This window comes from Pungitius pungitius, chromosome 9 (genome assembly GCF_949316345.1).
Source record: "Pungitius pungitius chromosome 9, fPunPun2.1, whole genome shotgun sequence".
In the NCBI taxonomy this organism is placed as follows: Eukaryota; Metazoa; Chordata; class Actinopteri; order Perciformes; family Gasterosteidae; genus Pungitius; species Pungitius pungitius.
In genome coordinates, this window is record NC_084908.1 from 8304677 (window position 1) to 8320501 (window position 15825).

General features: G+C 40.2%; 2 protein-coding genes across 7 annotated transcripts in view; both read left to right on the top strand.

The window, feature by feature from the left end:
* Positions 1 to 687: 687 nt before the first annotated feature.
* hmgb2a (high mobility group box 2a) lies at positions 688 to 3735 on the top strand. Its single transcript, XM_037472953.2, has 5 exons — positions 688 to 825; positions 1608 to 1767; positions 2021 to 2172; positions 2260 to 2434; positions 2541 to 3735. Exons 2-5 carry the CDS (start codon positions 1621 to 1623, stop codon positions 2709 to 2711), a joined length of 645 nt encoding a protein of 214 aa, XP_037328850.1. The 5' UTR covers positions 688 to 825; positions 1608 to 1620; the 3' UTR covers positions 2712 to 3735.
* Positions 3736 to 4174: 439 nt separating this feature from the next.
* wdr17 (WD repeat domain 17) overlaps positions 4175 to 15825 on the top strand; it is a 54523-nt gene continuing 42872 nt past the window's right edge. For 3 of the 6 annotated variants that reach the window (XR_009956890.1, XR_009956891.1, XM_037472751.2), the window contains exons 1-12: positions 4180 to 4246; positions 6000 to 6128; positions 7507 to 7690; positions 8412 to 8642; positions 9743 to 9853; positions 10110 to 10250; positions 11567 to 11689; positions 12853 to 13040; positions 13135 to 13303; positions 14828 to 14919; positions 15213 to 15295; positions 15398 to 15484. Coding sequence is in view for 4 of the 6 variants with exons in the window: in XM_037472751.2 (XP_037328648.1) it covers positions 6006 to 6128; positions 7507 to 7690; positions 8412 to 8642; positions 9743 to 9853; positions 10110 to 10250; positions 11567 to 11689; positions 12853 to 13040; positions 13135 to 13303; positions 14828 to 14919; positions 15213 to 15295; positions 15398 to 15484 (1532 nt within the window). In the remaining 2 variants the exon portion in view is untranslated. Of the gene's footprint in view, positions 4254 to 5999; positions 6129 to 7506; positions 7691 to 8411; positions 8643 to 9742; positions 9854 to 10109; positions 10251 to 11566; positions 11690 to 12852; positions 13041 to 13134; positions 13304 to 14827; positions 14920 to 15212; positions 15296 to 15397; positions 15485 to 15825 lie in introns of all 6 variants that reach the window. The other 3 variants (XM_037472750.2, XM_062564363.1, XM_062564364.1) reach the window with 3 other exon arrangements.

Sequence of the window (15825 nt, forward strand, 5' to 3'; positions counted from 1 at the left end):
TAAATCTACCAGTATTTTGGGAGTGAATATACAACATTTTTGTTATAGCCAGAAAATAGAAACAATATTGGACGTGATCCATACAAAACGAGGAAAGGTATTTTTTTCACAATTTGACTAATCTGATATTTTGTATAAATGATGAACACATAAATAAAAAATAACAATCTTTATAGGAAGGAATGTGTACAATATGAAAATAACAAATGCTCAATCTGTTAGTTATATATAGGCTACTTATTAAACGTAGTTTCTTGTATTTATCAATAAATTGGGTAAATTCTAAGCTAAATCAGAGAAACAGGTCTGTCCCGTTAAAGGTTGCATTTTGAGGTGGAAAACTGAATCCAATAGTATAATTTTCATTTTTCTAGCGTTTGCTTATTAAAAGCAAATACGTTCTCTTTTCATGCAGCTTGTTCGATGAAACGAAATGGAAACAGTCCCATATTTGTGTTTCTTCCTGCCAGTCTCATTGAAAACGGTCAACGAAGACAAACCCTCAACAACACACAACAAATTAACGCATTTGACTCGAAGCAGACAAAGGACTTTTGCCGCCGTGTGTTTAAAAGCTCAGATAAACCAATCAGCAGACAAACAACGCACACAAACGTGATAGCGTTTACTACAACCAATGACAACGATGTTTGTTTCTCAAGCTCTACATTCAAATGTAAATGTTTAAATCTAGCCAATCCGCCGACGGTTGGGAGGAGTTGGGGAAGTACTTCGAGCTAAGTTAGTTCGCCCCCTCAGACAGTGACAAAACAGTCGAGCTTTTGTCCTCTTTCAGTCGTTCACAAGTCGTCTAGCTGAGAACAGGTAAGGCACTCGCCATTATTGCGCTTTTGTTTAGTTATTCGAAGTCCCGGGGTTTTCAGTCAAATTTAATAGAAGTTAGTCTCCCAAGTTTGCATTTGTACCAACCAAATAGCTAACATTAAAGCCTATGGGCGAATTAAGTTGTTTGTACGTTAGCATGGCCGAAGTCGACGTTGAATATAATGCTTTCTAAAATCTGTCCAGGCGGTTGCTTTCTACTTTATCTTAGCTGCAAATGGAGACATTTCTGCCGAAGTTCATATTTGTAATCTAAGCAGTGGTATTTTGCTACTCGCGGTAACACGCAGTTCAAACGCCATTTGGTTTGGTAGCTTAGCTTGCCCCACGATGGTAGCTCCGCTTTGAAGTTAAAAATTGTTTGCTAGCCATTTGGGCTAGCGCCAGGCACATCACTTGGTTTTAATGCGGATACGTATGTATGCTAAATTGAAGCCAAAGCCGTTTGGTCGCTCCGTAGTAGTGTCCTAGATTAGCTGTTTACGCAGTTTAGGTTTAGGCGGGAAGATACAAAATGGAGTCGCGTCTTTTTGTCCCGGTGAAGCATAAATCCGATTAGAGCCTCTAAACACCCGTGGGCGTATGCACCGGTAATGCCCATCTGCAAAATACGTTTGTTTTCTATATTAACAGGCAAGTCAACAAGTTAACGTAAAGAACACGCAATGCTTAACAACCGCTCTAATAGTACGTTTTATCGTTCCGCTTTTACATACTAAGTAATGTGCTTCGTGTTTATGTGACTTTTTGTGCATCTGATGTAGATCTATCGCAGCCATGACAAAGGACCCAAATAAGCCAAGAGGAAAGACATCCTCATATGCTTACTTCGTTGCAACTTGCCGCGAAGAACACAAAAAGAAACATCCAGGTACCAGCGTAGGCTTTGCCGAGTTTTCCAAGAAATGCTCCGAGAGATGGAAGGTAAGCGGTCATTCATTCAACGAATCAAGCTATCAGCAACATAATTTGTCAAAACCATAGAACCATGTGTTTGAATTTGACCACAGAGGTGGAATTTATTATAGAATTGTACATGAGGTGATTCACTGTTTATTATGGAAATAGTATGACCTTTACAATGAAGTGGTTGTTGGTAGTGTATTTTCTAATGTTTATGGAGACTGTATTATGCTGAATTGCATCCTTTTTTAGGTACTTGTTTTGTTCTTTGTAGACTATGTCAGCCAAGGAGAAGGTGAAGTTTGAGGATTTGGCTAAGACAGACAAGGTCCGGTATGACCGGGAGATGAAAACCTACATCCCTCCTAAAGGGGCTCCAGGCAAAGGCAAGAAGAAGAAGGACCCCAATGCACCCAAAAGGCCACCGTAAGTCTTGGCGCACTGCCCATGTATGGTTTAAGACATACATTCAGTGTTCTAAAATAAAATCTTACAATTCTGCTTTTTCTCCAGGTCCGCTTTCTTTGTGTTTTGCTCCGATCACCGTCCCAGAATCAAGGAGGAGAATCCTGGCATATCCATTGGGGACATTGCAAAGAAGCTTGGAGAGCTCTGGTCTACACAGACTTCAAAAGACAAGATTCCGTATGAGGCAAGGGCCGGAAAACTGAAGGAAAAATATGAGAAGGTAACTTATCAATTTGAATAACGGTGACTTCTTCATATATACACCTCCGTACTATACTATATACTTGGAATTAAACTCATGTAAAGCGTTATGTTGGCCTTCTCAGGATGTTGCGGCATACAAAGCCAAAAGTGGCTTGGGGAAGAGTGATGCTGGCAAGAAGAGTGGACCAGGCAGGCCCGCTGCCAAGAAAGCACAGCCAGTTGATGATGATGATGACGACGACGATGATGAGGACGACGATGATGATGATGACGATGACGATGATGAGGACTAAGTGGCTTATTTAAAGGATGTGAATTTTGCATTGCATTTTTCAAATCGGATTTTGTGTGGATAATTCAAATGGCATAGCCTGCTGTCCCTGTTGGTCTGCCTCTGTAGGATACCAGACCTGTATTCATTTCATGTTCAGGGATTTAGTTTTCTTTTGTAATTTAGTCCCTTTTTACTTTAACTTTTGTTTACACATCAAAGACCCTCATTGATTCTTTAAGCGCCAACTAGACATGAATTTCCTGTGGCCATGTACAAGTGGTACAATCAGCATTTTTTTTTTAAGTATTTCTCGAAGCACTGCTTATGTTTTTGTTTAGTGGTGTGGTTTCTTCACTGTCATTTTACTACCAGGAGTTATCTGTAGTTTGATTAAAAATGTTTGAAGCCATTTTTAATATGGAGCTTTGAAAACATGTAGAATTTTTTTTTGTAATAAAATTTTGTATATTAACAGTGTTCACTCTTTTAATCAGTTTGCGTGCATTTCTTAAATGACATTTTCTCTTTATGTTATATGTAGTGTTCCTTAGCCACAAGTATTGAGTACAAAGCATAGGTTTGTATGAATATTCACCAGGCCTATGACTTGACTTCTATTCAGTGTATGGAAAGGTGTAGTCTGTTTATGGTTCAGTAATTTGATACCCCTTCACTGTTTGAGCCTAAAAAGAAAAACATTAATAGATTTATTCCTGATATCTTGGAAAGGGCTGGATTTGACTGAACATTTACTCAAGTACATGGATAAGTACTACGTTACGGTACTTACATTTTTCCCTTCCCTGCTATTAAACTCTTACTAAGTCAAATATTAATATTTTGAGGCAGAATGAGCTGCTAAAACGATTCAATGTTCAGTGAAGATAAATATTCCTCTTAATTCAGTTTATTATGAAAGCAGAGGCAACACAATTGGGCTTTGAAGAAAAATATCAATCTTTCGTAATTGTAGTACAGTACATTCAATATGAGAAACAGACCATCGGTTCTTGTTTAAATAAAAACCTTGTTTTACAAAAATACATTACAGAATGACGTGTGATAAACTGCTGAATACCGTATACCTCATATCGGTTGCTCAAACATGTAGAGTCTGGAGAGGCCTTGAAGTACTCCCCCTAGCACCTTAATTATATTGTACATATCAATAAATGTTTATACTTAGTTTTTGTGCTTTATTTTGTTGTCTTCATATTTTTTTATATTTCTGTCTGCTTCTACTTACTAGTTTACTCATTTCAATGCACAACTAAGAAAGAAATCCAAATAAATGGATAATTCAGATCCATGCAGCAGGTTTTAGCGCAGGAAAATGAATCACACATCCTGTCGGAGTCATGACGACAGTCTGCGCTTCTGGGTTCACGCAGAAGGAAGTCTTACTGACACTCCAGGCAACCAATAGCTGATCAAGTTGATTATTCCCGCCGACCAATCATTGCCGTGGTTCCGACCCACCGAAACGACGACAGTGAGTAGGGCGCATTTCAGAACCTGGGAGCTATCCATTGTGCACGAGCCAGTTGAAAAGAGGTAGACGGTAGGAATATTTATATTAGCTGATACACATAAATGACGATGACATGCCAAAAGAATGTGACATATCTTTGAATGCGCGTTTCATTCTCGCGCTCAGTGGTGTCCAGACGTTCCAACGTTCTATCTCCGACACTCAGGTGCTTCCAAACGGATTAGTTTGTGCTGTTGAAACCTGTTGACGCCGTCCACACACTAAGGAGGAACACGCAAAGACATATTCGTTTGCATGGAGGAATGTAACGTTTGCTAACGTTGGCATATTGCTGTAAAGCTGGTTCAGGCGATTGTAAACTGTTATCGTGTCTGAAACGAGGGATCTGTGATAATAATAGTTCCATGCTCATTGAATGAGTGAAATGTCTCTGCTAGTAGTTGACCTGCATGTGAAATCCAGGTCCATGGGGTTAAACATAACGCAAAACGAGGCGGCATGTAGTAGAAACAGCTTTTCCATGGTGACGTTGGTGTGTAACACAACATTCAGTGTTGATACTGGATGATCCAGAATGTGTTCTACAGAGATAACTATATTATGGCTAACGATGACTACCTAATGAGCAAGACAGCACCATGTCTTATCGTAAGTATGGGCAATTTAAAGAGACAGCTCAATTCTTTTACAATTGCTTCATTTCCATTAATACTGCACCTTTAAACACGTTTGTTCTGTTTTGCTTGGTGACTGAGCTAATACTGTATAGAGAATACTATATTTCAAAGATGATAGGTCACTGTTGGCCTTCTGGCAGTGAATCTCGTTTGAAGACCCTTCTCTGTGGCAGACAGTAATTCATATCATTGTCAAAACTGTATTCCATTTAGATGAGCCAGGTCCAGGTTCTTGGTATATTGGCTAACTTAACAGGATTTATGAGCAACACACAGACACCAACAGACACAGACACCAATGTTATCTCTAATACACACCATGTAGCCAGCGGACTTCGCTAACTCGGCAGGTTTTCCGGCTCGATACGGCCAGATGTTAGCCAGATTTGTCCCATTTCATTTTGCCATATCTGGTCCAGATGTAGCTGTTACGACATGGACCTATTCTGGCTGAGACATGGCCACCGGATTTATCGGCAACAGGCACTAAAACAGGTTCTGGCCCGTTGATGGCTGCCATACCTGAGCCAAATCTGGCATAATAGCAATCATCTTATCCTCTTAAACTTGAAATCTGTGTACTATTGTGAGTGTTACTACAGTAAATCTGACTACTGGAATCAAATCAAAATCCATAATTCTTCACAAATAATAGTAAAAATGCAATATAAATGCATTGTACTTGTTTTATCAGTAAATAACATTCACACAGCTTCCACAATTCAGGGTTAAGTGTCTTGCCCGAGGACACATCTACATGGACACTACCAGTGCCGGGGATCGAACAATTAACCCTTGAAAGAGAATCCTGCTCTCCACTGAGCCACATTCACCACCAGGAAAAGATGACTACGTTTTTAGCTAACATTTGGTCTTTAGACTTTGTTTAACATACATACATTGTATGTCGCCAGAGACACTGAGAATGTGATCATCTGTTTGCAAAAAACGTGCGCATTGATGCCATCTGCGAACGATGCTTGAATGTCTACAAAATGTAAGCCACACAAAAAAATTGAAGAGAATATAGAAAAACACATTAGTTATCACTAAAAACTGCGCAAAAGTGAAATCCTTGGACTTGTAGAGAAGACTTAAATATAACATAATTGCATCTGCATGTGTTGTGTGTCTCTAGGTGATAATGGCCAAGGTGAAGCAGGTAGGCTTACTGGCAGCAGGCTGCCAACCTTGGAACAAAGATGTGTGTGCTGCTAGTGGGGACCGCTTCGCCTACTGTGCTACTTTGGCTATATACATCTACCAGGTGAAGTACTTGTGCGTATATGTGTTAATAAAGGGTGGACAACTATTGAAATCTAAGATTTCATTATGTGAGCATACTTCTAAAACCTCATAGGAGAGGTAAGCTTAATGTAGTGTTTCCCAAACTGGGGGGTTGGGAGGGGGGGGGGGGGGCGCAACTTCATCACAGACCCACACACACAGGCACATAGACACACATTGGTAAAACAATATCAAATAAAATGATAACAAATACAATTAGATAAGATTAGCAAGATAGGTAAATCATATGGTTCCATCTAAAATATAAAAATGAAAGAAAACTAAATTAACCACGCCCCCAGCTCATGTTACAGACGACTAGAGAGAGAGAAACATATGTAAAAAGGAAGATGAAAGTATATGATAAATTGCCAAAATTGACAGATGGGTGAAGATAGTCTGTTCCAGCCGTAACAGTCAACGTCACCACCACAACAACGGCACAAAAAAAAATATGAAAATATAACAAGGCATGAATATCCCTGGGCTTTGCAAGCACTATGGTCGGCCAAGAAGAGGGACCCCAGTGAGCAAGGCCGTAACCATGGATTTAGACATTTGGGGGGGTCCAAATGAATATCCTTACCCATCATTTTTGTTTGTTAAGTGTATTGTCTACAATTCTATATTTATATATGAACATTTGCACATTTGCACAGCTGAGCAAAATGGCACAATTTGAAGAACGGCGACTGATGTTCATGAGCTATCATTTAATATTCTGCTTTTATGAGGCTACTCATTTTATTTGCTTACACATTTACCTTGGGAACAAGTTACTTACTGTCTGAGTAAAAACACTTATGCTTAGCTGCTGGTCCAGTTTTCTCTGCTTTTTAGGTAACCTTAAATCCTCCATTACTCTACTAACGTTAAAAAACAGAAATAAATTGAAAATCCATTGACAGGGTTCATAAAAGGAGATTTGACATATTTTCTGCTGTATATTGGGGGGGCAGATTGGTGAGGGGAGGACACGACCCCTCCAAAGAATACGCCCTTGCCAGTAAGTGTCTACCGGAGGCAGACAAAATAAAGCTCACTAAACTGACAAGAAACTGATCATGTTTAATGAATCAATCTTTAACATCTTTAAACATTGGTAACCATAGTTTTAAGGCAGTGGCAAACTGGGAGGTGGGACTCTCAGGGGGGTGCGGTGGGCCGACAAAGTTGAAATATTTCAACTTTCGCTTTTGCTGCCTTTGGGCATTTGACGCAATTTAGCCCAAAACTGCGTCAAATTTGTCACAAACTTGATGCAAGAAACCCGGTTACCACCAACTAGAGCAGAACGGTTACTTTCTTCTTACTTTGTTCTTCTTATTTCATGTCATGCTCTTTGTCTCCCTGTGTAGTTGGATCAGCAGTACAATGAATTTAAGTTGAGATCCATCATGTCAGAACACAAGAAGACCATAACAGCTATCAGCTGGTGTCCTGACAACCCTGATCTATTTGCGTCAGCATCAGCTGATAACTTGCTCATCGTGTGGAACGTAGCAGAACAGAAGACTGTTGCCAGATTGGACAATACCAAAGGTATTGATGGTTCATACCAGGTTTTATTGCCACACAAGATTGTGTCAACATATTTGATATACACTACCAATTTGGGTCTCTCTGTAATAACTGTAATAATCATATAAATATTGTGTTCATATATAGTGTCTTTCTGTGCTAAAATGACCTCCCCCCCTGACAGTTTTGGAAACTTTTATCTATCTATTGTAGTCCATCTGAGATATGACAAAAAATATACTTCTGGGACCTGCGGGAACCCCGGTTGACAGGCTAAGGGACAACGACAATATTCACTGTTGCGTAAAGCAGTGGTTCTCAACTGGTCTGGCTCCAGGACCCACCATCACCCCTTAATGACAAGCCTCGACCCAAATCGAGGAACATTCTCAACTTCTCAAATTTTTACAAAATCAAGTTCATAAGCTGAATTTTATATTTTATATTCAGGATGTTTAATTATCCTAAAAACCCAAAGTCTCCCCCATATCAGAATGGTTTGACCCAACCTGGCACACGCTGCTGAAAACATGGACGAGCCAGCAAAAATAACGACACTCCGTTGCATTAAAAAAGTCCCTTCAAAATAAAATCACAGGATGAATTTTTTGGTGATTTTTTTTTTTTAATTCTAATTTTTATTTTCCCATGCAAAGGCCCGGGACCCATTAAAAACGGTGGGTCGCGACCCACCAGTTGAGAATCACTGGCGTAAAGTATCACAGCCTCTCTTCTTTTTCAGGTGTTCCTGCATCAGTAAGTTGGTGCTGGAACTTTTCTGACGGAGTGGCGTTTGTTTCCCAACGTGGCCCGCTGTATATCTGGGTATATGGAGGTACTGACCCTGGGGTCACAGTGCATAAAGAAGCCCACTCCTTCCTATCTGATATCTGCCTCTTCAGATGGCACCCCACCAAGAAAGAAAAACTTGTGTTTGGACACACAGATGGAAGTTTGTCTGTTTTTCAGCCAGGTACCTACTGTATCTTTTGATTAAAACCCATTCTCTCTAATCTTTTCTCACCAAAGCGACGATGGTGCATGGATTAGCGAGCGTCCTCTGGCAACCAAAGGATTAGTGGTTTGACCCTCTGCAATGACATGTCCTGTGGCAAGACACCTAAACCCCAACTACTCCTAATTGTGTGGGATCGGTAAAAATGCAGAGAATTGTAAATTTCCCCATTGTGGGACTAATTCAAATCAATTCAATTAATTTGATTTTGTAGAACCCAAAATCTTAAATTACAAATTTGCCCCACAGACTGAATGCAGAAGCTGGTTTCACAAAAAAGGGGCTTGATAGCTGAAGGCTCTGGTTCCCATCCTACTTTTTAAGACTCTAGGAACACCAAGTAACTCAGTATTTATGGCGCGCAGCTTTCTAGTAGGGCAATATGGTATTATTCGCTCCTTAAGATAAAACAGCACTTGACCAGCTGGTGCCTTGTAGGTACAATTGAGTATCATCTGCATTTCAATGGAAGTTTATTCTGGGTTTTCTGAAAACATTGCCTAAAGAAGGCATATACAGGGTAAATAAATTCGGTCCAAGCACCTTGTGGGGGCTCTGTGACCAACATTGGTGGTCATCCACGATTCCCCGTTCACAGACACTAACTGGTATTGATCTGATAATATATATAGAGCCTAACTATAACATAAACCGTAGGTGTGAATTTTTAAAAGTTTTAATTTACCACAAGAAACACATCAATATATATCTGTTCAATTGGTCAGCACGCTAAGACATTATTTCTTAGCATGTATGAGATTAAAGGTTTCTCAAGATTCCCTAGGAAGGTGTGTAAATGACATTTTCCTCACTTTGAGTCTTGCGGCACATGGGTATTTCCATACAGATCACTATAGTTATAATCTCCCTGCTACAGAATGTCACTGTTGTTTTGTTCGAATATATTTTATGAGTGAACTCTTGGCTGCCCAGTGAAATTATTTTCATCATTACCAGCATAGAGTTTGCCCTACAATCATTTTGTCCTTTATAATGTTATTCAAAAGTGTTTTTCAGTAAACACACATTTTCATTATTCTGTCTGTCCTCTTGTTTAGGGAGTAAAGGCCAAAAGCATGTGTTGCGTCCAGAGTCGTTAGAAGGGACAGATGAAGAGGACCCAGTCAGTGCTCTCGAATGGGACCCTTTGTCAACTGACTACTTATTGGGTGGGTCAAGTGTGATTTAAATTAATAAAATAAATGAGAAACAGGACGTCAAGATACAGAATAGAATACTGAAGTAGATTTTGAAGTTGCTTTTATCCTACAGTTCAACTTTCTGTCTTTTCTAAGAAATCACAATATAGTACTATACATTAAAAAAACACATAACTGTGTCTATTCATTTACTGAGTATCACACAAAACTCAGTGATCATAATTGCAACCAGAGAAGCATGATGAAAATATTATTTATTTCACAGTGTCTAACCTTCATAATGGCATCAGGCTGGTGGACAGCGAGGCCTTGGCTTGTATCACCGTCTTCTGCTTCCCCTCAGCTGCTGCATCAGTTCAGTGTTTGGCCTGGGTCCCCTCAGCACCAGGCATGTTCATCACTGGAGGTAAAGACTATGCATTTCTGTCTAGGACCTGTGTATAATCTGGGTTCCCTTCTGCTTTCATGTGTTTACTACTACAGTTTTGATTTGCCTTTCAACAAGCTGGTATCACTGTCAAGATTAGGGTTGGGTATCGTTTGAATTTGAACGATTCCGATTCTGATTCCGATTCCTGGTTTCGATTCCGGTTCCCAGCGATTCTCGATTCCGATTCTTTTAAGAGGCAGGGTCAAAAAAGTTTAAGTTTAAGATATTTTAAATAAGCTAGCTAACCAAGGGTCTTTCTGAAGGAAATAGTCTCCATCAATGTCAACTTTTTGTTAACTTTACTATGAATTTCAGGGCTGTTTTCAACTACAATATAAATATAAAACTATGAACTTGAATATTGTATAAACATAAATTATGAATATATTTTAACACGGGTACACTTTCCTCAAGAGAGCTTTATTTTTGAAACCTCACAAAAACACATTTCCACATGATGATACTGCAGGTACTTAAACGTTACCTTGCTCCCACTGATGGACCCTTGGAGCCAGAGGAGGAGGCAGCGGAGGACGGTCGGTGCAGCGCGTCACAGACGGGGCACACATAGGGGGCCAACTCTCCCAACCTCAAATCAGGGACACTTTCGCTGACGGGGGGGGGGTGCTAGCGGTCGACGCGGGGAGTGCTAGCACAATCTTTTCATTGCAGTGCCAGCCTCACTGCTCATTTTAACAGATAGGACAGCTCCGCTCGGGCCACCCGGCACCCGCGCGCACACTGGTCTGATTCGTCACAACTTCACGACAACCGGGAGTTTTTTGCCGAGTTTTCGGTTTGTTTCGAAAAGTGTAACCACACTTTGGACCGCCGACGGACGCTACCCATGTTCGATCGCGCTGTTATGCTAACACTTCCGGTGGACGCTTCTTCGTTGGTGTTCAGCGGTTTCTATTTCCGGTCGGCGCCGGCGGACTGAGAATCGAAACTAGGAATCGAATTTTAAACTTTTGAACGATACCGGGTAAATCGCAAAGCTAGTCCCGATTCCAATCGATTCTCTATTCTCGATACCCAACCCTAGTCAAGATGCATCGTAAAGTAACACATGGCTTGTTAAAACATGAGTAATACTTTAATACAGTAAATTACATTAAGTCGACTTGAAAGTCGTCTGGTATTATGCAACCATAAGATAGTTGATGAACTATAATAATAGAACCATGCAATATGGGATGGCCCATTTATAGACCAGTACAAATAAATTCAACACATTTGCAGCATGAGAGAGACCTTTGAAATTAAGTAAATTATCTCTTTCTGTATGTCAGACTCCCAGGTTGGAGTCTTGAGGGTATGGAATGTGTCTCGCTCCACTCCTTTGGACAGCTTTAAACTGAAAAAGACTGGATTTCATGCTTTGCATGTCTTAAACTCCCCGCTTGCTAAGAAAGGTAGGTACATTTTGGACAAAAACTGTGAATATACAAAAGTGGTATAAACCGGAAAATCCATTTACCACAGCTTTTATCGTAAGTATGGTTGGTATCAAAATATTTTGCCAAATTACATTATTACAAATATAAATGTAGTGGCCATTCGTCCTTGTGATCAATAAAGAACTTTGGTCAAAGGGCCACTGATGCACCACTGGTTCGTTCCTTTTGTGCAGCGAGAGGCCTTCCTTTTGTTTGATATTTATTTTCAACACTGGCCAACACACACATGAACATTTAAGACATTTAAACTATTTAAGAATAAATAAATAAATACTAACTGCTAAATATTAGCTCCCACAATAAAGGTTTACACTAAATCCACCATCTTCTGATTTGTTCTCTGCTATCAAAGCACAACAGATGATATTGAGAATCTCATAATATATTTTCTTAAATAAACTCAGAGTGGGAATAAAGCAGTACCGTATTTTCACGACTATATAAGGCGCACTTAAAATCATTTTTTTTTCTCATAAAACGACAGTGCGCCTTATAATCCGGAGCGCCGTATATATGGATCAATTGGTTGATCCATACTGGTTAACGAGGATCCATTGGAGGGAAAGTCTGGTGCCAGCAGCCGCGGTAATTCCAGCTCCAACGGCGTATATTAAAGCTCGTAGTTGGATCTCGGGATCGAGCTGACGGTCCGCCGCGAGGCGCCACCGTCTGTTCCAGCGCTGCCTCTCGGTGCAAGATGCACGAAAGCATTTGCCAAGAATGTTTTCATTAATCAAGAACGAAAGTTGGAGGTTCAGAGATATTGTTAATATTCACAACGTTTGAACAACGTTACCATGGGAGTGAACGCTTAATAACGATTTAGCACAGCCCGATCTAGTGGATGCATAATGCAACCCCAGTCAAACGTTTTACTGCAGTATCTTCTATTCTATGCGCCTTATAATCCGGTGCGCCCTATATAGGAAAATTGTTCTAAAATAGGCGATTCATTGAAGGTGCGTCTTATAATCCAGTGCGCCTTATAGTCGCGAAAATACGGTAATTTGAACAATGAGTAAACACTTTCTCCTTTTTAATATGGCTTCACTTGATCTGATCAACAGTACCCTGATTATCAAAATCTTTAGAATAACACAACCTATAATTTCTTATAGCTCAGAGTTCCTGTTCTCCCAGTAAAGGTCACCACATCAGTTCCACCAGTGAGGCTGTACCTCCTCCAACCTTGACGCAGAACTGGTCCTTCTCTCTCCCTCCTGGCCATGCTGTGTGCTGTTTTATGGATGGAGGAGTGGGACTCTATGACATGGGTGCCAAGAAATGGGACTTTCTACGGGACTTGGTATTCTATAACATTCTTTGTAAAGTCACAAACTTACTCATGAAAACATATGACAAGGCTTGTACTGGGATGTTTACTTTAATATTATTTCCAGGGTCATGTTGAGACTATTTTTGACTGTAAATTTAAGCCAGATGACCACAACCTACTGGCCACAGCCAGTTTTGATGGAACCATCAAAATCTGGGACACAGACACACTAACAGCGGTTTACACCTCCCCCGGCAATGAAGGAGTGGTCTATTCCCTGTCTTGGGCTCCAGGTATTTTAGCTATTTTTCTACACATGCAAACACATGTATGCACACAGCCAACACAATATTTGTATTGTTTTCTCCACATTACACAAACAGCACAAACTAAACAAAACAAGGTACATCAGAAGGTACATATACATAAATATTTCAAATAGAAATATCAGTGGCATGACTTTGTTGGGCGTTACTGACTGTTTCTCAGCGGAGACAAGAAATAAAAATAGCAGCAGAAGGTGGCTGATATGTGCATGCACAGGTAGATACATTACGCCCGAGGGGTTGCAACAAAATCTTCTCAGGAACTACATAAATGAGCTCCTTCATTCTTTCAGCTATACATGTTTCTCTAGGACGAGGCATTGTAGCAGTCCCTTTATCCAACTTTGTTTGTTCAGCCTTTGAACGTATTTCCAAGCCATTGCAATCAACCGTCGATATGACCGTCGATATAACTGTGGTGAAAAACACTGAGTTTTGGACAAAATGGAAATTGTGGTTTGATGCAGACAGATATAATTGTAATAATCTTCTTTTCCTTTGCACAATATTTATGTCATGAATGAAATGCAGAGGAGAAAAATTAAAGTAAGATCGTCTTTGTCCACAGTAAATCCTCGGAAATAATTAGAAATGAGCTTTCTTCTCATATTCACATCCTTGCACCGCGGCCCCATGACCTTCCCTCTCCGCTAGCACCCAGGGGGCATCCTTACCAAATGCCCAAACCACCACAAATTGCTCCTTTCCACGCTAAGGAGCAGCAGATCTATTCCGAGGTCCTTACGGATGACTGAGTTTCTCACCCATCTCCAAGGGGGATGCCAGCTACCGCGCTGAGGAAACCCATTTCCAGTACCTTGGAGTAGACTTTACCAGAGAGGCTGAGTAGTGTGATTCCACTTAGTTGCAGTCAACAGAGTCCCATCCTTACTGTACAGAGCTTGGATGATACACTTTGGTGCCAACCATAAGTCTTTTTTTTTATAGCTACTCTGAACTCCGAACTCAAACGACTAGCGCAGAAGTCCAATAATAAACGACAGCTCAGGTTCATATCAGGGAGGCTATTCATCCCAATCACGACTCGGCAGTTATCTCCTTTGTAGCCCACGTGTGCATTCCCCAGTAGGACTATGGAGTCCCCTACTGGAGCCCCAAGCAGGACTCCATTAAGGGCCCCCAAAAAGGCTGAATGCTCTGCTGATGCATATGGACCGACATACAGTCAGAGTCCCCCCCCACACACACCCATAACTGAATGCGCCTGGGCCTGACTTGAACCCGTGGTTTACTGAATCATGGTTTTCACTAAAACGGATTAGCTAAAATAATTAGATCCTCTTAAGAAGTTTTGAGGGAAAGTTTATCTGGTTCAATGCATGAACTCTTTGCAACCTCAAAGAACAATATATTTACATTAACATTAGGTGATCCAAGCAATAAAACACACATAAACAAAACCAAAGCAACCGGCCGAAAAAATTGTCAGGTCATTTTGTGAAAATTGATGACTTTGTGTGTCTTTTGAAGGAGACCTGAACTGCATTGCAGGCGCAACATCTCGAAATGGAGCTTTCATCTGGGACGTCCGGAAAGGAAAGATCATCACTCGCTTTAATGAGGTTTCTTTGACTTCAGTTCAGTTGAAAATTACTTTGCAAAAAAATCTGTGTATCACATATGAATATCATCAGTTTATCACATGGTTTAATAGGAATGACAATGCTGTCTCCCCCTTTTATTCTGGCTGGAAACTGTAAAAAATGTATTAAAATTGTGATACTTTGCTTTTATAAATGATTACTCTCTCCTTGCCAACCCCTTTGCGAAACATCTGACTCCAACTTATTCAAAATTATCAAAATGATGAATGGTGATTTATATCACCATTAACGACCTCTCCGTCCTCTTCTAGCATGGTAAGAATGGTATATTCTGTATATCATGGAGCCATAAGGATTCTAAGAGGATTGCTACTTGTAGTGGAGATGGATTCTGGTCAGTCCTCATTTTCCCTGATACCTATATTCTGACAATACAAAATTACAATATTTGCCTCATGAAAGTCTTGTTGTGTTGATGTTTTTCCCTTTTTTACAGCATCATCCGGACCATTGATGGTAAAATCCTCCATAAGTACAAACATCCTGCTGCTGTGTTTGGTTGTGATTGGAGCCAGAACAACAAGTAGGATATTAATCCACCACCTTTGTCATTGGGGTGGTCAATATAGAGAGTCAGATACTTCTTTCACTTATTTCAAAAATTAAAATAAAACTGGGCTTGAGAGACAAACTTCTTATTAACATAAACCGCATATTGCAACATAATTACATGATACTGCTAGATAAACCCCAAGAAAAACAGAAAAATAAAAATAAATAAAGTTGCGAGCAGCAATGAACAGGCCTTTGCCTCCCCTTGCATGTAGGGGGGCAGGCTGCTGAAAAAACCCCAATTAGTCGCTATGAATTAATTTTAAAATGTGTCATTAATTAGTTTTTTGTAATCTACTGACAGCCCTAATT

Bases quoted from the DNA above. Each gene is read 5' to 3' on its own strand.
- hmgb2a (XM_037472953.2), top strand. From the start codon at position 1,621: ATGACAAAGGACCCAAATAAGCCAAGAGGAAAGACATCCTCATATGCT. The intron at 2,173-2,259 runs GTAAGTCTTGGC...CTTTTTCTCCAG, and splicing joins AATGCACCCAAAAGGCCACC to GTCCGCTTTCTTTGTGTTTT. The intron at 2,435-2,540 runs GTAACTTATCAA...TGGCCTTCTCAG, and splicing joins TGAAGGAAAAATATGAGAAG to GATGTTGCGGCATACAAAGC.